The sequence below is a fragment of the Mauremys mutica genome, chromosome 3 (genome assembly GCF_020497125.1).
Source record: "Mauremys mutica isolate MM-2020 ecotype Southern chromosome 3, ASM2049712v1, whole genome shotgun sequence".
Classification (NCBI taxonomy): domain Eukaryota; kingdom Metazoa; phylum Chordata; order Testudines; family Geoemydidae; genus Mauremys; species Mauremys mutica.
This window is the reverse complement of record NC_059074.1, coordinates 107,755,057-107,776,819: the sequence shown is the minus strand read 5'-3', so window position 1 is coordinate 107,776,819 and position 21,763 is coordinate 107,755,057. Positions and strand designations below refer to the sequence as shown.

The 21,763-nt window shown below is 39.9% G+C and overlaps 1 protein-coding gene across 6 annotated transcripts in view; it reads right to left on the bottom strand.

The window, feature by feature from the left end:
* ADGRG6 (adhesion G protein-coupled receptor G6) overlaps positions 1–21,763 on the bottom strand; it is a 168,840-nt gene that overhangs the window by 97,714 nt on the left and 49,363 nt on the right. For 4 of the 6 annotated variants that reach the window (XM_045011402.1, XM_045011400.1, XM_045011403.1 and 1 more), the window contains exon 3: positions 2,935–3,279. In XM_045011402.1, coding sequence (XP_044867337.1) covers positions 2,935–3,279 — 345 coding nt within the window. Of the gene's footprint in view, positions 1–2,934; positions 3,280–21,763 lie in introns of those variants that run through there. The other 2 variants (XM_045011405.1, XM_045011406.1) reach the window with 1 other exon arrangement.

Genomic DNA, 21,763 nt, shown 5'->3' with positions numbered 1-21,763 from the left:
CGAAGCCGTGGGACTGGCAGACCTCCCACAGAAACGCCGCCGAAGGCTGCCTGACTGCTGCCCTCATGGTGACCGGCAGGCCGCCCCCCGCAGCTTGCCACCCCAGGCACGCGCTTGCTGCGCTGGTGCCTGGAGCTGCCCCTGAGAACCCCACATCTCCCAAGAAAGGGAAAAACTGATATCAATATGTGTTCTGGATAGAGTGAGCAGAACATTGGAGTCAATGTTACCAGCAGATTTCTCTCCCAGTTACCAAATATGTAAGCAATTCATCATTTTGGTAAATTCCAGCTATCAGTACTTAAGGCGCTGATCACCATATGAAGGAGAAAACAAATATTGTTGTTCCTTTTGGCCCGAGCAGTTAATCAATATTGAGGCCATTAGGAGAAGAAATTCTCTGTTGGAGAAGAAATTGATGATAGAATCAAGTATTTTTTCAGTGCAAGAATATACACAAAGTCCTGTTTTCCTGAATACAGCAGGAACAAACAGCAAACAGCAATTCCTTGCTCAGAAATCCAAGCCTGCCTTTCCAATGAGTACTGTGCCCACTACTTATCTCACTTTCTGATGGCTTTTCCTGCCTTTCTGCCTCTAACACACTGACTGCAATGAATCATTCCCCTAGCCTCTACGTTTTATAGTCTATCCCAGGGAAACCCTTCACCCCACATAGCTTAGGGTGGGTCTACAATTCAATTGTACACGTACACTCTAAGTGATGGCAGAAAGCTCTCCCGTTGACTTAATAACTCCACCTCTGTGAGAGGCAGTAGCTATGTGGACGGGAGAAGCTCTCTCACCTACATAGCACTGTCTACACGGGGGTTAAGGTCGGTATAACTACGTCACTCAGGGGTGTGGATTTTTCACACACACCCTGAGTGATGTAGTTATACCACAGTAAGTACATAGTGTAGACCTGGCCTTAAGTTCTGATTGGCCTTGCTATATGGTTTATGTCCTAGGGTGGTGACTCCCTATTTTTTCTAGCTTTTATAACATAAACGGGCTTTTAACTGCTTCTTCTATTTAGACTGAAGAAAGGGTGCTTAGTTCACCCATCAGCTTTACTGAGGTGGCAGTTATTAACATCCTCCAGCATAACAAATATATAACTATGCTGCACCAAAACCATGCTTTATACCTGGATATATGCTCTGTCTATGTACTAAACTGAATGAGCTACAGGGTCCCAAACTTTTACAAAGTGTGAACTACACTTTTTTAGAGAGATTGCCTGGTGGACCCACCTCCTCTCTCATTGGTGACTGAATAGCATCCCTGTAACAACTACAATGATTGCTTACATGGACAAGTAATACTAGGAAAGCATTTAATGAGCCATATCCTCAACTGGTATAAATTGATGTAATTCTATTAAAATCAGTTGAGCTACATTGGTTCACACCAGCTGAGCATCTGGCCCAGTTACTGTCTTCATACAATGTTGCAACTGGAAACAAGGAGAACCAGCACCCATATGCTCATCCAACTCTCTGTGGATGACGAGGGAATGCTCTGTGGACCTCCGTTTGAAGCCAGTATTATATAATATACCAAACCTCACCAAACTCCCCTGCTTTCTGAAGGCTCAGGCACCTGGCCTCCCTGTGACAGGCTCACTACGGAGAATAAGCCAACCTAGATCCATCTGTGGCTGGTTAATTGAATAAGTAGCTGGTTGGTAGCTGAATAGATAAAGAACATCTGGGCTTTATAAAAGGTTAAGTATGCTCAAACAGGAGCTTAGTACAGAGACACAAATTTCCGGGGGGAAGGTGGGGAGAGAAAGTGTTCCTTAGGTAACCAGGTGGGAACCTACTTCCCAGGGTGTCTCCCTGAAGAGGCTTCTGGGGTCAGGAACTGTCCCCAGAACACAAAGAGAAAAAGCACTAGAGGAGAGAGATTACTTAGCTCTTCAAGCAAGGAGGTCTGGGAGATACCCTGAGTCAGCAGGGGAGAAGCCTGAGGACTTACAGCAGAAGGATAAGGCTTGTGTACATACCATGTTTGGTGTAAATTAAATAAACTAGACCTCTCAAGGGGCACTGTTCATGGTATACAAGGCTCATTGAACTTACAAAATGCCCAGTAGGGGAAACTGAGGCAGATAAGTAACTGTAGCTCCACCCTAGGCCACCAGGGAGTGCTCCTTGGGTGAATGCCTGCCATTATACAACCCAAATCCATCCTTAAACTAATTTACTCCCTTATATTTCCTTCTCTACCCACATGTATATTGGCCTGTGTACTTATTGTATACTAAAGTACATACCTTTTAAAACCTCACTTCTAGGAAACAAATTGTCTAGTGTTTAAAGATACCTCCATGTTCTGCATTTGTATTAATTTGTAAAAATCTAACTAATGCCAAAGCTGGGTAGTCAATTCTGTTATTTATCTAAGATTACCACAGGGGTGCCAATGAAAATACCCATAACATTACAAAGGGTGTAACAGGATTTTCACATTACTCTGAGGGAAATCATGACTTTGTCTACTTATCATGTTGATGATAATAAGAATGATTTGAATATGAGAGTCCTGTGAAGTAAGAGGAGCAGAATGTAAGAGTTGAGATCTGGCATATACATTTGAAAGGAGATTTTTTTCCCCTTAATGTCATCCATTCTATTGCATATATAATTTTATAACCAAGTTACTTTGGAATGGTTCTCTTTCATATGAATATTAAATAAATCAGTGCAACATTTTCTACCAAACTGCATTTTTATAGCCTGTCAGGGCTAAATTTTGCCATGAGTTACTCGTGTAACACTACTGAAGTCAGTGGAGTTGTATGGGAGAATTTAGCCTGTGAGATCTCCAGATTCTCACTTCAAAGATTCACCTTACCACATACAGTGAGTCTGCTTGGTATAGGACATGCTAGATAAAAGAGGAAAGAAATTCTTTATGCTTACATACCTCGGGTATAGCTGGCATTGAAGCCTCTCTTTTGGATACTAAAGTCACTTGCAAAAGTTATGATCATTTCATTTCCAGTGGAGTTAAATGATAATCCTTTGGCAGTGACGCCGCAAAACTTAACCTGATTCTTCTCTCCGGTATCTAGAGTTAATGAATCATAAATGCAGTTCGGAGCTTCTTCAATGTCAAACTCAATAAATGTTATCTGAATGATGAATCCAGGAGGAGCTCGGAGGGTCCACTTGCATGCTTGGCTGTTAGGGTAATCACTGGGAAAGCAGGGAGAAGTGAAGATTCCCGTGGGGTTGGATAGCGATATCCTGCAATCAGAGCATCCAAGAACTGTGGGACCGAAAAAGAAAAGGGGGTGGGGAAGGATGAGAGATATTGTAACATGAACTAAAACATCAAGAAATTGATATAACAACTAAAATTTAAGTGAAAGGAGGAGAAAGGAAAGTGTTCCTTTAAAGGACAATAACATTGTGGGTAAATGATCACTAAAAAGGAGCACATATATAAAAAATACTCTGGGAAAGAAATACATAATACAGTTCTGAATACACAGTGGTATGCCATGCAGTATCTTTTTATATTTGCCTGATATACTAATGCAGACAATGTAAAAGCAACTCTTTCTTACTCTCAAACACACACACATACCCTTTAACTGAAAGAGTCTAAAAAGTCTACAGTAGCTACTTTTCAAATTGTATCAGCAACTTTCCAACAAATACATCCACAGTTCTGTCCCTGCTCTCTGCTTCTTGCAGAGAGATAATAATTTGTTGCTGGTTTATATCAACAACAAGTTATTGCACCGTTTCCATGCTGACTGGCTGGCATAAGCGGACTGGGAGAGGAGGATTGCAAGGGTAGAAGTGGGTTTTTATTCCCTCTTATGCCCTGCATGCAGACCAAAGGATGATCTAGCCCTTAATGATTCCTGTGAACACCTTGATATTCTCAGATGAAGAGGTATATATGAAAATGTTTTCCTCTTGCCATTCAAACCCCTCACATGTATGGCTCATGTAGATAAGACAATTCAGCTACCTCTTGCCAAAAGAATACTGAGCAATGTAGGCAAAAACTTAAAAGGGCCAGATCCTGCCACATGGACTCAAGCTGAGTTCCTTGCTCAGCAAATAATTCCCCTGATTTCACTGGGCCCTGCTCTTGGAGTAAGGTACTACTCAGAGTGGGAGAATTTGAACCTTCGTTATTACATAAACTGAGTTAAGCAACAAAATATGAAGAATTAAAACTTAGCCGGGGTCAAAATTTGCTGCATCTTATGCAACATCAAATGTAAATAAAGTATTAAAAGTTGTTCCAAAACAAAAAGAAGGTACTATTCTTTCAGTTCCACTTGCTAGCCTCTGCTGGATTTAAAGACTGATCTCTTCAATGCCATAACAAGTAAAAGTTACATAACTTTGTCAATAACAACTTCCTGGAATTTTAGTAACTCACTAAAAGAAAAGTAGAAAGGTAATTAATTAACGCCCCCCCCTTCTGTGAAGAGAAGAATCCTCTTTTGATACTGCATCATCAGCAGACATTGCTACTAAACTGCACCTAAAATGCTTGATTAAAATGCCATTAAAGTTAGTGGAAAGACTCCCAAAGTGTAGGTAAAATACAGGATTAAAAAGAAAGAAAAATTATAGCACTAGAAAAAAATATATGCTACTACTAAAATACAATACACAGATACTACAGTAAGTGCAAAGGTAGTATATAGGGACATTTTACATAATTAAAATGATAGTATTATTTCTATCACAGTCATTCCTAGGATTCTGAGCCATTCACTAAGATCCCATTGTGCTAGGCACTGCACAAACACAGAACAATAAGATGGTGCCTGCCTCAAAAGAGGTATTCAGAATATTCTTAGGCAAACAATATCTGGATACTTTACAGGAACCAAGTCAATTGATTAACATTTAGACCTGTCAATTATCAAATGGAAGAAGTGTTTGCTCAATGCACCATGACTGTCATAAATGAAATAAAGGAGGCTTTTTAGTGTATTGAATTTCTCAATGTTTCCAATTCAAATCCTCTTCAGGAGCATAAATTGATGATGGGATTATGGCAGGTTTCCCAGCTTTTGTTTGTAGTACGTTCATGGGGTGACCAGTACGTTCAAATTACAGGTGAGCTGTCCCGTAGGCACCAAGGATTAGGTGAGCAAAGCTTGATTTGGCGCCATCCTAGTATTATACTAATTGTTCTGTACACAATGTCGGTCAGGGGGAAGCATTTATAGCTGGACATGTATCCAGTTCTTCTGTCTCAGAACAGGGGATAGGGGATCACAGGAAAAAAATGGTTAGAAAAAATAAAAACTTCATTACAAAAAAAAAGGGAGTTAATTTTGGTTACTTAACATAAGAACATAAGAACATAAGAAAGGCCGTACCGGGTCAGACCAAAGGTCCATCTAGCCCAGTATCTGTCTACCGACAGTGGCCAATGCCAGGTGCCCCAGAGGGAGTGAATCTAACAGGCAATGATCAAGTGATCTCTCTCCTGCCATCCATCTCCATCCTCTGACGAATAGAGGCTAGGGACACCATTCTTACCCATTCTGGCTAATAGCCATTTATGGACTTAGCCACCATGAATTTATCCAGTCCCCTTTTAAACATTGTTATAGTCCTAGCCTTCACAACCTCCTCAGGTACGGAGTTCCACAAGTTGACTGTGCGCTGTGTGAAGAAGAACTTCCTTTTATTTGTTTTAAACCTGCTGCCTATTAATTTCATTTGGTGACCCCTAGTTCTTGTATTATGGGAATAAGTAAATAACTTTTCCTTATCCACTTTCTCAACATCACTCATGATTTTATATACCTCTATCATGTCCCCCCTTAGTCTTCTCTTTTCCAAGCTGAAGAGTCCTAGCCTCTTTAATCTTTCCTCGTATGGGACCCTCTCTAAACCCCTAATCATTTTAGTTGCCCTTTTCTGAACCTTTTCTAGTGCTAGAATATCTTTTTTGAGGTGAGGAGACCACATCTGTACACAGTATTCAAGATGTGGGCGTACCATGGATTTATATAAGGGCAATAATATATTCTCAGTCTTATTCTCTATCCTCTTTTTAATGATTCCTAACATCCTGTTTGCTTTTTTGACCACCTCTGCACACTGCATGGACATCTTCAGAGAACTATCCACGATGACGCCAAGATCTTTTTCCTGACTCGTTGTAGCTAAATTAGCCCCCATCATGTTGTATGTATAGTTGGGGTTATTTTTTCCAATGTGCATTACTTTACATTTATCCACATTAAATTTCATTTGCCATTTTGTTGCCCAATCACTTAGTTTTGTGAGATCTTTTTGAAGTTCTTCACAATCTGCTTTGGTCTTAACTATCTTGAGAAGTTTAGTATCATCTGCAAACTTGGCCACCTCACTGTTTACCCCTTTCTCCAGATCATTTATGAATAAATTGAATAGGACTGGTCCGAGGACTGACCCTTGGGGAACACCACTAGTTACCCCTCTCCATTCTGAGAATTTACCATTAATTCCTACCCTTTGTTCCCTGTCCTTTAACCAGTTCTCAATCCATGAAAGGACCTTCCCTTTTATCCCATGACAGCTTAATTTACGTAAGAGCCTTTTGTGAGGGACCTTGTCAAAGGCTTTCTGGAAATCCAAGTACACTATGTCCACCGGATCCCCCTTGTCCACATGTTTGTTGACCCCTTCAAAGAATTCTAATAGATTAGTAAGACACGATTTCCCTTTACAGAAACCATGTTGACTATTGCTCAAGAGTTTATGTTTTTTTATGAGTCTGACAATTTTATTCTTTACTATTGTTTCAACTAATTTGCCCGGTACCGACATTAGACTTACTGGTCTGTAATTGCCGGGATCACCCCTAGAGCCCTTTTTAAATATTGGCGTTACATTAGCTAACTTCCAGTCACTGGGTACCGAAGCCGATTTAAAGGACAGGTTACAAACCTTAGTTAATAGTTCCGCAACTTCACATTTGAGTTCTTTCAGAACTCTTGGGTGAATGCCATCTGGTCCCGGTGACTTGTTAATGTTGAGTTTATCAATTAATTCCAAAACCTTCTCTAGTGACACTTCAATCTGTGACAGTTCCTCGGATTTGTCACCTACAAAAGCCAGCTCAGGTTTGGGAATCTCCCTAACATCCTCAGCCATGAAGACTGAAGCAAAGAATCCATTTAGTTTCTCCGCAATAACTTTATCGTCTTTAAGCGCTCCTTTTGTATTTTGATCATCAAGGGGCCCCACTGGTTGTTTAGCAGGCTTCCTGCTTCTGATGTACTTAAAAAAAATTTGTTATTACCTTTGGAGTTTTTGGCTAGCCGTTCTTCAAACTCCTCTTTGGCTTTTCTTATTACACTCTTGCACTTAAGTTGGCAGTGTTTGTGCTCCTTTCTATTTGCCTCACTAGGATTAAGTGCAACAAAACCCTGGGATTAGCTTCTATTCCCTTTCATTCACAGAAAAAAGACCAAAAACTAAAAGCCAGATTAGTAAGAGCAAATGGGCCAGTGAACCCAACTCCACTCTCCAGAATTGGCCACCTGAAGGCTGTGCTCTCTGAACAATCAAGGAAGCACTGTGTGCAATGCTGCCTGAAGCTCCCACTGGTATGGATAGTATGCAGTACACTTTTTGAAGTCTCTTGCCATCTGAGACAACCACTCACAATATTATCAAGATCACTGAGAGATGGCTCAAGTCTATTCAGACATCCAATCAAGGTTATTTCAGTGAGATGTGAATTTTTACCAATAGCAAGTTAAATTTCAGAGCAGAATTGACTGGCATCTGGTAACTGCAGGTAAGGTATTTTTGTTTTACCAGGGTAGCATGTGTGGCATTTTGACTTTGCCCTCATTCTCACCACATTTCCTCAGACCACATCCCATTTCTGGAGTTTACATGGGACCATTTCTGTGTTGTTCATTGGTATGGCAGCATGCCAACTAGGAGGTTTGCTCTGTGAGGAGCATGTGGAGGTAGGGTTTCTACATTTTTTGTGTGTGCTCTTCCTAGATTGAAGAGCCATAATCAAATATTTGTTCACCATGAAGATACAGACAAACAAGTCACTCCTTGACATTCTCTTTGTTAAACTAAATAGATTGAAATCCTTGAGTCTTAGGGTGACCAGACATCCCGATTTTACAGGGACAGTCCCAATATTTGGGGCTTTGTCTTATATAGGCGCCTATTACCCCCTACCCCGTCCCAATTTTTCACACTTGCTGTCTGGTCACCCTATTGAGTCTATCGCTATAAGACATGTTTACTAATCCTTTAATCAGTTTCATGGCTCTTCGCTGAACCCTCTTCAATTTATCAATATCCTTCTTGAATTGTGGGCCCCAGAAATGGACACGGTATTCCAGCAGCAGTCGCACCAGTGCCAAATGCAGAGGTAAATTAACTTTTTTACCCCTACCCAAGATTGCCCTATTTATGCATCCCCAGGATCACGTTAGCCGGTTTGGTCACAGCATCACACTAGGAGCTCGTTCAACTGATTATCCAAGCCCGCATCTTTTTCAGAATCACTGCTTTCAAGAATAAAATCCCCCATCATGTAAGTATGGCCTACATCCTTTGTTCCTAGATGTATACATTTACTTTTAGCGGTATTAAAGTGCATATTGGTTGCTTGCACCCAGCTTGCCACGCGATGCAGTTGCTATGTGTCAGTGACTGTTCTCTGCATTATTTACCACTCCCTCAATTTCTGTGCCATCTGCAAATTTATTCAGTGACAATTTTATGGTTTCTTCCAGGTCATTGATAAAAATGTTAAATAACAGAGGCCCAAGAACAAATCCATGCATGATCCCACTAGAAACACACCTGCTTGATGATCATTCCTTGTTTACAATTGCAATGTGAGACCTATCAGTTAGGCATCTTTTAATCCATGTAATGTGTTCATTTTCATTTTATATTGTTCTAGTTTTTTAATCAAAATGATGTGGTACCAAGTCAAATGCCATACAGAAATCTAAACATATCACATCAGAACTATTATCTATCAACCAAACTCATTATCTCATTAAAAATAAAGTTTGACAGGATCTATTTTCCATAAGCCCATGTTGGTTGCCATTGATAATATTACCCTCCTTTAATTATTTATTGAGTCCTATATCAGCCACTCCATTATCTTACCCGGGATCAACGTCAGACTGACAGGCCTATAATTACCTGGGTCATCCTATTTACTCTTTTTAAATATTGGCACAACATTAGCTTTTTTCCAGACTTCTGGGACTTCCCCAGTGTTTCAAAACTTATTGAAAATCAACATTAATGGTCCAGAGAGCTCCTCACTCAACTCTTTTAAAACTCTTGGATGCAACTTATCAGGACCTGCTGACTTAAAATGTCTAAAATCCTCTCGAAATAGTAATGGAATGGAAAGAGTGTTATCATCATCTGATGAGACTATATCACCTGTTATTCCTCCGAACACAGAACAGAAATATTTATTGAACACTTTTGCCTTTTTTGCAATATTATTGATAATTCTATCATTCCTATCTAGTAAAAGACCAATACCATTGTTGAGATTCTTTTTGTTTAAAAACTCCTTCTTACTGTCCTTAACTTTGCTGGCCATAGATTTCTCTTTATGTCCCTTTGCTTCCCTTAACAATTTTCTACAGTTCCTAGCTTCTGATTTACATTCATATTATCAACTTCTACTTTCTTCCATTTGTTATATATTATTATTTTATTATTTTTTATAACTGCCTTCACTTCCCTTTAAACTAGGTCAGAGTTGTTGTTTTTTTAAACCAATATAGCTTTCTTCCTTGATCGTGGCTTTTTGGGCATCTAGCAAAGCATTCTTCAATAATTCCCAATTAACATTCACTTTAAGGCCAAAATTGTCTCAAAATGTCAAAAGTTTCCATTAATTTTTTATTCCCAACTTGAGAAATTTGGGGGCTAATTTTCCAGAGTGCTTAGCACTAGCATAGCACTTTACATGTTCATACCATAGCTCCAAATGATTTCAGTTGTAGTTGCAAGCCCTGAGCACTTCTGCCAATCTTGCCACAGGTATCTCACAATGGACAGCCAGAAAATGAGGAACACACAATTAGTGGCCAGCTGAAAATGGAATCACCCTTCACCTCCTTCCCTTTTTGCTTCCAGCCAGCCCCTCTCCCCCTTCCCCCCCTCACCCCGCTCCAGGAACTTCCTTACAAATGGCTTGACCATTTTAGCTGATTTTGTTAAAAATAACAATTTAAAAATCAGCTTGATGCAACTAACTAGCACAGAAAATTTCAGCCTGACTAGTTAAAGTTTAGCAAAGTGATAAGCAACTGAAAACAGGGTCTTATAATAGAAAATGGTGGGCAACTAACCACAGGTGGTTCTTCCAGCTATATCAATAAGTCATACTTTATTAAGCTAGCTTTTTTATGCAGTTATCTATACTGGTGCAAAGTGGTTGCAAATGACTACAAAGTACTAACTTTATATAATAAAATCCAAACTCCTGAGGGGGGTTCACAACCCCCTTTTGTCTTAGGTTGGGGGCTTCTGATTAACTCATCCTGATAGTTATATTAATTGAAGGATAGGTTCACACCCAATCTCAATGAGGTTTTAACTCAATCTATAATAAGGTTTCACCCACCTCACAACATCACCATCCCCCAACTCAGCTTTGTGCATTGTCCTGATGAGGCCTAAAATGATGACACCCAAAAACTCATCCCAAATAGAAAGAAAACAAACAGTTCAATGCTGATAAATGCAAAGTAATGCACATTGGAAAACATAATCCCAACTATACATATAAAATGATTAGATCTAAATTAGCTGTTACCACTCAAGAAAGATATCTTGGAGTCATTGTGGATAGTTCTCTGAAAACATCCACTCAATGTGCAGCAGCAGTCAAAAAAGCAAACAGAATGTTGGGAATCATTAAGAAAGGGATAGATAATAAGACAGAAAATATCATATTGCCTCTCTAGAAATCTACACATCTGTGGGTACTCCAACATCTTGAATACTTTTCAGCTTGGAAAAGAGACGACTGGGGGGGTGGGGATATGATAGAGGATTATAAAATCATGACTGGTGAGGAGAAAGTAAATAAGGAAGTGTTATTTAGTCCGTCTCATAACACAAGAACTAGGGGTCACCAAATGAAATGAATAGGCAGCAGATTTAAAACAAAAAGTATTTTTTTACACAATGCAGAGTCACCCTGTGGAACTCCTTGCTGGAGGATGTTGTGAAGGCCAAGACTATAACAGGCTTCAAAAAAGAACTGGATAAGTTCATGGAGGATAGGTACATCAATGGCTATTAGCCAGGATGGACAGGGATGGTATCCCTAGCCTCTGTTTGTCAGAGGCTGAAATGGGCAACAGGGGGTGAATCATTTGATGATTACCTGTCCTGTTCATTCCCTCTGGGGCACCTGGCATTGGCCACTGTTGGAAGACAGGATACTAGGCAAGATGGACCTCTGGTCTGACCCACTATGGCCATTCTTATGTTCTCTTATATAGCATCTTCTATCTGAAGACTGCCTAAGCACTTCACATGCATTAACGACTTGAGATTTTACAGGTAGTAAGTATTGTCATCTTGGTTTGAGTAAGAGAAGTCATATGACGTGGCTGCTCACATATACAGGAATTGGGTGGCTGAGCTCAGAATAGAAGCGAGTCCTGCCAACCACACGACCACTTTAAAGATACATTAAAAGTTTATAAAATTTACTTATGGTTTTATACTATCTTGTTGAATTTAATTAAAAGGAAAATAATTTCCCCTTTTTACCAACTAATTGCTCATCACATTCATATTTTAAATGGAAGCCACAAGATAGCAGGTTTACAGAGAAGTTTCAAGGTGATAGGTCAGATGTATTTATGACTCCAAACAGGCATGTGAATGAGGGCAGTGATGGACAAGCAGGAGAAAGCACCAAACCACCATGATGTGTGTGGTCTGGAAGGTCTACAGGAAAAACAATCCCCTACTTTTTCAGTATGGGGCGCAAACACTGAACACAGGACAGTTATAGTATTCCAGAGGTTTGAACAGCGGCAAACCTCACCCATGCTGCACTTTCTTCTCTTTCAGAAATCATTTCAAAGGTGAAGGGGGGAGAGAAAGAGTGGCTGTAATGGGCTCTCACACTGAATCCTTTTTTGGAGTGGACTGAGTGCAATGTTTGCTCAGTGTCAGCTATAAGACTAGCTCTATGCGGTTCATTCATAAACATTTCACATGGGACTTCTTGAGGCCTCAGTGCACTTTATTTGAAAACATATTTTCAACCCATGCATCCCACTATTTCTGAGAGTTTTGTGGAGCTGCAGCTGAGTAGGTGCAGCAGGGTTTTTTGTTTTTTTACAAATTTGTAGAACCTCTTTGACCTCTTCTGAAAAAATCCCTAGCATGTCACACTGCACTGGCACTGCCTACATATAATTGATACATTGAATTTTAGCCAGATTTTCTTTTCCAGTTGAAGGGACACTGACAAGCGTGTGTATAAACTCCCAAAATTTCCTACCCTAATCCCTGATGAATGTTTTCTGTGTGCAGTGCTGTTGTAGCCATGTCGGTCCCAGGATACTAGAGAGACAAGATGGGTGAGGAAATATCTTTTGTTTGACCAACTTCTGGTGGTGACAGAGACAAGCTTTTGAGCTTACACAGAGTTCTTCATCAGATCTGGGAAATTTACTCAGAGTATTACACAGAAAACATCCAAGTACACTACATGTACATCCTGTACACTACATGGTTTAATTCAAAAAAGAATTTGAGCATGTGCTTAACTGCTAGTCTGTGCTTAAATCCTATTGACTTCAATGGGACTTTAGCACAGGGTTAAAGTTAAGCAAGTGCTAAAGTGTTGTCCAGATCAGGGATGCTTTCTTGAATCAAAACCTATATTTGAAGGCCTACTGTCATGTGTGCCCCCTTATGCTTTGCTTCCATGAGGATTGACAAACACAGAGTGGGAACCAATGGGAATTAACGCCATTGCCCTGCCACATACCCCTAAGTGTATGTAATCTCAAATGTATGAAACAGGCAGAAAAGCCTGTGCACAGGACAGGACAGCAGTGGGAGGGATGCGAAGTAAGCTCATCTCTTCCATTTCTGACCATTTTCCCATTTTCTTTATCAGGTAAGTCACTAATAACTAGGTAATTATATATATCTAATTATATATGCACACATTATATCTTATGCACACATATCTATAGCTACACACACACACACGCCATACATGTGGAGTTGGTAACCATCTGATCAATTAGATTCCATGTGATAAAATAATGTTCAAAGGTTCACGTTATGTCTGCCTTACTGTTTTCACAGAAATCAAATCCCCTCCTTCCTGCCTTTTCCTCCCCAAAGTGCATATTCTACCATTCTCAGTCCACTAAGCAACTTCAAAAGGCCACTGTGGTTGTTGGGTTGTTGTTTTTTTCAAATCAAACTGCCTCTGAAATATTCCCCTCCACCCCCAAATCTACTCAAAGCCCAGGAGAGGCAAGGTCTAGTTCTGATCCAGTGATGGTGTGACAAAGTGGGGATTTTCTCTAGCATTTTTATGAATCCTATGTGTGCCTCCATATCCCCTCCTTTGCATTTTGTATTATCAAAAGATCTAAATCTGCTTCTAGAACAGTGCAGGAGGCATGAGGAATGCACGTCACCTAGCTGTCTGAGAGACTGAATTCATTAAAGGTTCATTAAAGAATTAGCTGAAACTGACCCAAATCAACAGAGGGTCCAGAACTACAGAGATGCCCCAGTGACTGAAAAATCAGCACTTAACAGCAGGAAATGCTGGCATGTGGGATGTGAACTGAAGTGGAGGACAAAGGGGTGGAACGGTGTCAGGTGACTGGAGGAGGGCTGCCCTTTGGAGGGATACAGGAGCTGTCACCTGGGAAGACAAAGGTAAGAGGGAGGGAGCCAGGAATAGAGACCTTCGCAGCCTGACTGATGGCACTGGCTTGCTCAGGACAGACTGTAGAGTAACTTCTGCCTCTCAGTGTTAATCTAAGGGTTTTCAGATTCTGCGTTCCAGATGGCCAACAAATGGCTATCTTGTTTTGAAAAGGCTGCCTGTGTCACTGTAAATACCCTCTGAGAGCATTGCACCCTGAAGAGTTACAGTACAAGTCTCCTGCAGAAGCCCGGATTAGGTGGAATCGCTGCAGAAAGCCATGTAGAGAAACAGGGATCACTAGTGCTGAAGGTCTTGGAGGCCAGGGGCCTGCCCCAGGGGAACTGTGAGAAGCCTGGGGCCTTGGCCCACTAAACGGGTCATGCCCAAGAGACTGGTTACAGATTGGAACATTATAGGTCATTTTTATAGTTCCTCTTAGAGCTCTGACAGCTGACCTCATGAATACTAAAGCTCCTTGCTTTGCAGGCTGATGAATATAAAAAATAGTCTAAACACAATTTTTAAAAGTTCTCTAAAAGGTTATTAAAATTGTTTTTTCTGTAGCATATGTGGCAAACACAGAATCCATGGCGGAGTGCTGTGGCATGAAAGTTTTGTCAGAACACATATGAGAACATGCATAATCTCATGAGTAATATGCCTATCCCAAACCAAACCAAACTTATACTACCCTAACCCATCATTTATCATACATACAAACACATACATGCCACAATATATTTTTCATAATACGCCATATGTAGCAAGAATCTCCTACTTCTTGGTACTATTCTTGGTTTGAACTTTAGGAAATGTGGGGGGTTTTCGATTTACTTGCAAGAAAAAACGCTATTTTAAGCATTAAAACCTAAACCTCAGTTCAGGCTCACATTCTGGGTCAACCCCATAACATCATCCATATAGCAGTATTCCTTGTACACAGCAAGAATTTAAAGCCTCCATATTCTTGACTAGAAATAGCACATAACCCTGACGGAGACTTTTATAATGAAAGACAAGATTGTGCTCTCACACAAATTATTCAACAATTGGGTTTTGGCCACTGAAGCCAGGAGACAAAGAAAGTACTATGCACTGGCCAGTCATGTCCGCTTGCCTCACATCTTCATTTGCTGATACAGTATGTCTTGCTGTAAGCTCTTTATATGGCTGAACCGGTTGGTCCACATAAAAGTGAAGCAGTATTGAACACCTCCTCAGAGTCTAGCATTTATTGTCTTATATATGAAAGTGAAATTGTAGTCAGCAAAGTGACTTCTTATTCAATTTATCTGTTCCTGGTAGCTTTGACCTTTACTGCTTACTTTACTGTGTGAAAAAATTTTTACTACTGTAAAACATAGCTGAGGAACTTCTCTTTGTCTTGTAACACAAGTACAATGGGACATTCAATGAAATTAAAAGGAGGGTAATTCAAAACTGATACAAGGAAATACTTTTTCACACAATGCATAATTAGACTGTGTAACTCCTTGCTACAGAAAAATGTTGAAGCCAGGAACTTAGCAAGACTGAAAAGGGAGAAAGGGACATTACTGTGGATATCAAGAATATTGAGAGATACCTCTGGATATATCATAATTAATGGGAATAAACATTGTGGAAGGGATATTAAACCTCATGCATTCAGGATTTAAACCAATCTATCCTATTACAGATGATGGGGCATCCTCCTGCAGGATTCTTCCTATGAAGCATCTGGTTCTAGCATACTAGACTAGCTGGAATTTAGGATTGATTCCTATGTTCTTACATACTAATGTTAGCAGCGCAATCATTACAAACCATGGCAAAGGGAATCATAGATTATTAGGGTTGGAAGGGACCTGGGGAGATCATCTAAATCTAACCTGCTGCTCAAAGCAGGACCAATCCCCAAATGGCCCCCTCAAGGATTGAACTCATAACTCTGGGTTTAGCAGGCCAATACTCAAACCACTGAGCTATCCCTTCTCCCAATAGCAGAGTCCCACTGCTGACAATGGAAGTGAAATTGGACTCAATGGGCCAATTCCTCAACTAGGGTACATCAGTATAGTTCCACTTGAGGGACACTTGCTGAGAATAAATCATTATGTAATATAAAGATTTACATATGATTATCATTATATGTATGCACATAAGATTCTGTCTCCTAACAGTGGGTGGCTTGATGAAGCAGTAACACTATTAGTTTCTGATTGATCTCGGGAATCGAGGGAACAAACTACAATAGAAGAAAATCTGTTCAAAGCCAGAGTGGGAGCCCTGCACCACCTGTTTCCCCTTGGTTCTTTGGTTTTGTGCCAATGTAAAGGGAAGTGGAAACAAACACATCAGCTAGGTAAATCTGCAGTGACCTGTTTGCACAGAGTTCACATGTTAAACAAAGTTAAGGATTTCCCCCAGAGGGAAAGGGCAACGTGAAAATCCTGTGTTACACCCATTGTAAGTTCAGAATATTTTCATTGGCATCTCCACAATAATCTTATATAAATAACAGAATTGACTAACTAGCTTTGGCTTTAGTTAGATTTTTACAAAGTAACAAAAATTCAGTACATGGAAGGATTTTTACAACACTAAAAACAGTTTGCTACCTAGAAATGCTGTATGCAGGTGAATATATATGTCAGTATAGAGGGAAATATAAGTGAGTAAATGAGTTTAGGGACAGAGATAAGTGGGAATAGGGGAGTTTTTGAGGGATTTTGATATGTTATATAGCAGTAGTTTCGAAGTGAGATCCACAGAGCCGTACCTGGTGGTCTAAGAGTTGGCTAGTCACACAGGAGCTGGCTCTCTTTGTTTTCAGCTGCTGTACTGCACTAAGACAGCTAAATGGGCTGGGCAGCTAGTGTAAACCGGTGTAATTCCACTGATTTCAATGCAACTATGCCAAGTTACACCAGCTGAGGATCTGTCTATTTGAATCAACCTCATTCTTTGCTCTTATGGAATCCATCAGAACATAACAGGTTGGGATTTTACCAAACTGTATGCCAAAGATATTCTTTAAGCATTGTGTGTTTGTAAGCAGAATGTTTGGGCCTTTGAGTTGTCCTAGAAAAATGTAAGAGTTGTTGGTGACTCGCCTGAATCCTCTCCAGCAGATGTTGGGACTGCTTGAATTCAGCTTATTGGAGATTAACAGAGTGTAGAAACAGGTAGTAATTACTTTTCATTGGAATTCTCTATGATAGTGATGACATGCTAGTGTAGGCATTTAGGTGCATATCTGCCCAGCAACCGTTCCCTTTGATAGCTTTTCCCTTTGACACCTTGGAATTCTTTTTCTCATTTTTCCATTATATGCGGCAATCTATCTGTTTCAGCAGCATTATTTAGGGTTGCACAGAGTTCAGCAATTAGTCCTTTTGTATTTGTTGGGTCATTTCAGTACACAATCAAAGCTAGCCATTGGTTGCGATACCTCTGTCCAATCTCATCTTCGAGGGGCAGTGTCATAATTTCAGATGTACTTTTCAGAGAAATAATTTGAACACGTGTGATTCTCCTTCACCCACCATCTACTAATGCAATTCAAAATGCTTTTTCACCTCCCAAGGTTCAGTCCCTGTGTGGGTTAGTAAATCAATCCTAACTACAGCTGGTTTAAAAATAAGGGGTGGCAGCAGGAGAGTTGTGAAAATTTTCAAAAGTTTTAAAGTCATTTTCATTTAATGGGGTTTGAAAAGGAAGGATTTTTCATTTATCATCATTTTCATTTTTAACAAAAAATTAGTATTTGAAATTTTTCATTGTTGTCTCCATTTATCTTTCTCTCTCTCCTTTGCACCTCCTCCTCCCTTTTTTATTTAATTTTTCTATTTTACCACTGAAGAAAGGGGGGATAATGGGGAAAAAACTGGGGGATGGAGAGAGAAGAGGGGATAAAAAAGGAAATAATGATAAACCAGTAGACTAAAAAAATGGGGGACACCCTGAAAAAAACAGCTAATTTCGTTTTCCAATTTTGATAAAAATACCCAGACTTTTTTCACTCAAGTTTTCCAATTTGGAAAATAGGTCATTTTTTCATGAAAAAGATCAAATAATCCAAAATATTTCAACCAGCTCTGGTCCTGACCAGATATTTAATGAAGTGTTTTAGATATTTTTAATATGCCCTCCAGCTTTGTTCTACTTAATGTGAATTTCTAAAGGCTACACAACACCTGTTAAAATCTGCATTAGAAACATTTGTACAAGGAACCTCACCTGGGAATTAGAAGGATCTATTTGCAAATTATTAATAAAATCAATAGTCTAGAACCTAGTCACAGAATAAAGCATGACTGGTGCACAATATTTCAGCTTCTCTTTTTGCAGGGTATTATGAGCATCTGATGACTAAAAATCTGTCAGGTTCACAAAAAGCCTTGAATGAAGGGGGGGAAAGGGAGGAAGGAGGCAGGATGGTCGTGGAATGAAAGCATTGAACTGGGATTTCAGGTGATTTGTTTTCAATACCTGCACAGACTCCCTGTGTGATCCTGAGTAAGTCATTTAATAATATTTCCTTTGTCTGTCTTGTCTAATTAGACTGTAATATCTTCAGGACAGGGGCATTCTCTCACTATGTGTATGTACAACACCTAGTACAATGGGGCCCAGATCGCCAAGGAGCCTCTGGGTGCTACTGTAATAGAAATAACAAACAGAAAATCCATTGTGGTCATGTGATACATAATTATAATATTACACAGCACTTAATACCTGTAGGTCTCAAAGTGCTTTACAAAGCAGGCTAGTATCATTACACCTGTTTTACAGATGAGGAAACTGAGGCACAGAGAGTTGACATGACTTGCCTAAGGTCACCCAGCAAACCAGTGGCAGAGTCAACAATAGAACTCAAGTCTCCTGAGTCACAATCCAATCCTTGATCCACTTTGCTACAAAGTGGACACAGTCATCATTAATTGTAAAGCACACAGACTAATCTGCATACTCCGGGCCAGATCTTTGGTCCAGCCTCTGTTCCCTTCACGCTGCTCCTGTGATGCAAAAGCAGCAAAGAATCCTGTGACACCTTATAGACTAACAGAAGTTTTGCAGCATGAGCTTTCGTGGGTGAATACCCACTTCTTCGGATGCAAGAAGTGGGTATTCACCCACGAAAGCTCATGCTGCAAAACTTCTGTTAGTCTATAAGGTGCCACAGGATTCTTTGCTGCTTCTACAGAACCAGACTAACACGGCTACCCCTCTGATATGTGATGCAAAGAGGGCTTAAATCTACCTCAAATATGCTGTTAAGGATTCCCCCAGTGCTGGAGAAGCCTCAGCTCATAGAAAGCTGGAGTAACTAGCTTTACAGCATCTACTCTCCCTCCTTTGGCAAAGGAGACGTGAGGAGGTAGGCTGCAATGCACTCCGGCTGATCCTCAACCTTGGGACTGCTCCAGCTAGAGTAATTTAGAATAGTTATTAGGCTGCTCTGAATTATGCTGGAATCTTCCCCCAGCACCCTCAGAATCAGGAGACTGGAAAAGTGGTTTAAAAAGCCATCTTCCCTACACATAGCCACCCACTCCTCCCCCATCTACTTCAAAGTGAGGCTCTAGCCCTCTCTACTGAACATTCTTGAAAATGTCATTCAACGTAATTATAAATAACTTCAATGATGGAGCATCAACCACTGCTTTTCGGCACAGATGATTCCAATCAGACCTAAAGTGAAGGAGATGAAATGAGCTAAACTGACAATTTCTTCGCTTTGTCATTGCTGATCAATCAATATTAGCAATCTTTGGATTCCATTTCCTTCTTCATTTCTTCTCATTCCAGCAAAAATGCAAAGATCATGCATACAAGATTAAATATGAAAGTGTATCCTTAGTTAAGCATGCTACTTGCATTTAAACCTGGAATAACTGATTTTTTTTTGCTTCATCCATGTGTGATCCTTTTACATTTGCTGGTTTGGGTTGTGTGATTTATTCTTCTTATTTTACTCCCAACCTGAAGAAGTTCTGCTCAGAGAACAGGTGCCCACTGAAGTCAATAGCAATTATAAATGCAGATGAATTACAGGATCAGTGTATTAAATGTTTCTATTTCCAAGTACCCCTTGACTATCCCTCCAACTAAACACACAATATTGCATTTTTTCTTCCATGTGTTATTTCTTATTTCTCTCAGATTTTCTTTCCATTCACCTTCTCCCTCTAGTGACTTTTGATTTTTATCCTTTTTCAATATTTCTTATTTCCTTCTGGGACATACCAGGGTATAGTCCAGACTAGTGTCACCTCTGCCCTCTAACCTGTGGTGCCCTTTACAATGCTTTACTGCTGTAGCCTCCAGCCTGGTCTGCTCACAAACAGCTTCCAGCATGCAAGCCATTCCCAGCTATATCTCTGTGTGTGCTGCAGCCAGCCAGCCACACACCTCCAGTCTCAGATTTTCCCACAGATATGTATCTCCTGTACTGCCCAGCCCTCCTCTGGACAATACAAGTTTATATAAAGTCCATTACCTCTTTAATAGAAATAATATGCACATAACTTGCCATTCCAAATGGAGTTTCCAAAACACTTCAATTTAAACATACAGAATTAGATAAAAGAATAAAACAAGTTTATTAACTACAAAGAGATCGATTTTAAGGGAGTACAAGTAATGAGGCATAAAAGTAAAAAATGATTACAAGAAAATAAAGTTAAAACACTACTGGTATTTAAATTAAAAAACTATATCAGTATTAAGCAAGGATTCTTGCCATATGCTTTCAGCAGTCTTACTGACCAAACCCTGCAGATCAGGACCCCTTCTCCCAGAATCCAATGAAGGCTTCCTTTGGTGATTCAGGTGTAGAGAATTGGTGGGCAAGGAGAGAGAGAGAGATAGATACGGGTTTCTTGGGATGTTTGTCCTTCCTTTTTATAGCTTCAGTCTCCCCTTTGAAAAACATTTCCAGCTGGGTACCAGGACACAAAAAGTCTATATGGAAGGATGTTACATGCTGTTTTTTGGTCACCTGTTTGAATTTCCTTTGTCTCCCCTTCCTGCTTGATGACTCAGTTTATGCTTAAATGCAAAGTAAGCAGAGCACACATTCCACTGGAGACAGACCAGTTTGCCAACCTCAATTTGCAACATGTGTTAATAACACCATACAGTGGAATTGTATAACTTCACATACAATGTTGCCACACACATTTTATCAGAACAATATTGATCAGAAAATGATGAGTTTTCAAAGGATACCTTACAAGACATACTTCCTACAAAGATTATTACAAAGTATGTAGGGTGTGGACATGAGTACATTCTGTCACAACTTTTTTTTAATTAATTAATTTACTGTGTCTGAATATTGACAGTCTTTTCTGAGGAACTGATCTAAAGCTCACTGAAGTAAATGAGAGTCTTTCCATTGGCTTCAATGAGCCTTGAAATAGAGCCTTGGTTCCTTTTCTACAGTGATAAAAGATAAGCACGGAAGAAATTTATTAAAACTACCTTATCCATCCCTCTGCCAGTGCAGGAATTTCCCCTCTAGAATCCAATGCTTTTTTCCAGTCCAGTTTTGAATGACTCAAGAAATGGGGCTTCCAACACTTCCTTTGGGAAGAAGCGTCTATAGGCTAAATGATCTCACAGTTAGGAATTGTTTTCTGATATTCACCTTAAATCGTTATTTGAATTCACTCCAACTTGTCAATGTCTTTCTGGAATTGAGTTTATATAACTTGAATTTCATAACTTATTTTCTTTTGAAATATTTTCCCATGATCTTGCCAACCCATAATTCTTGGGAACAAAGTTCTTGATCAATCCATTCACTGATCTTTTAATGTTATCTAGAAATTACAGTGGAGGAACTTTTGGG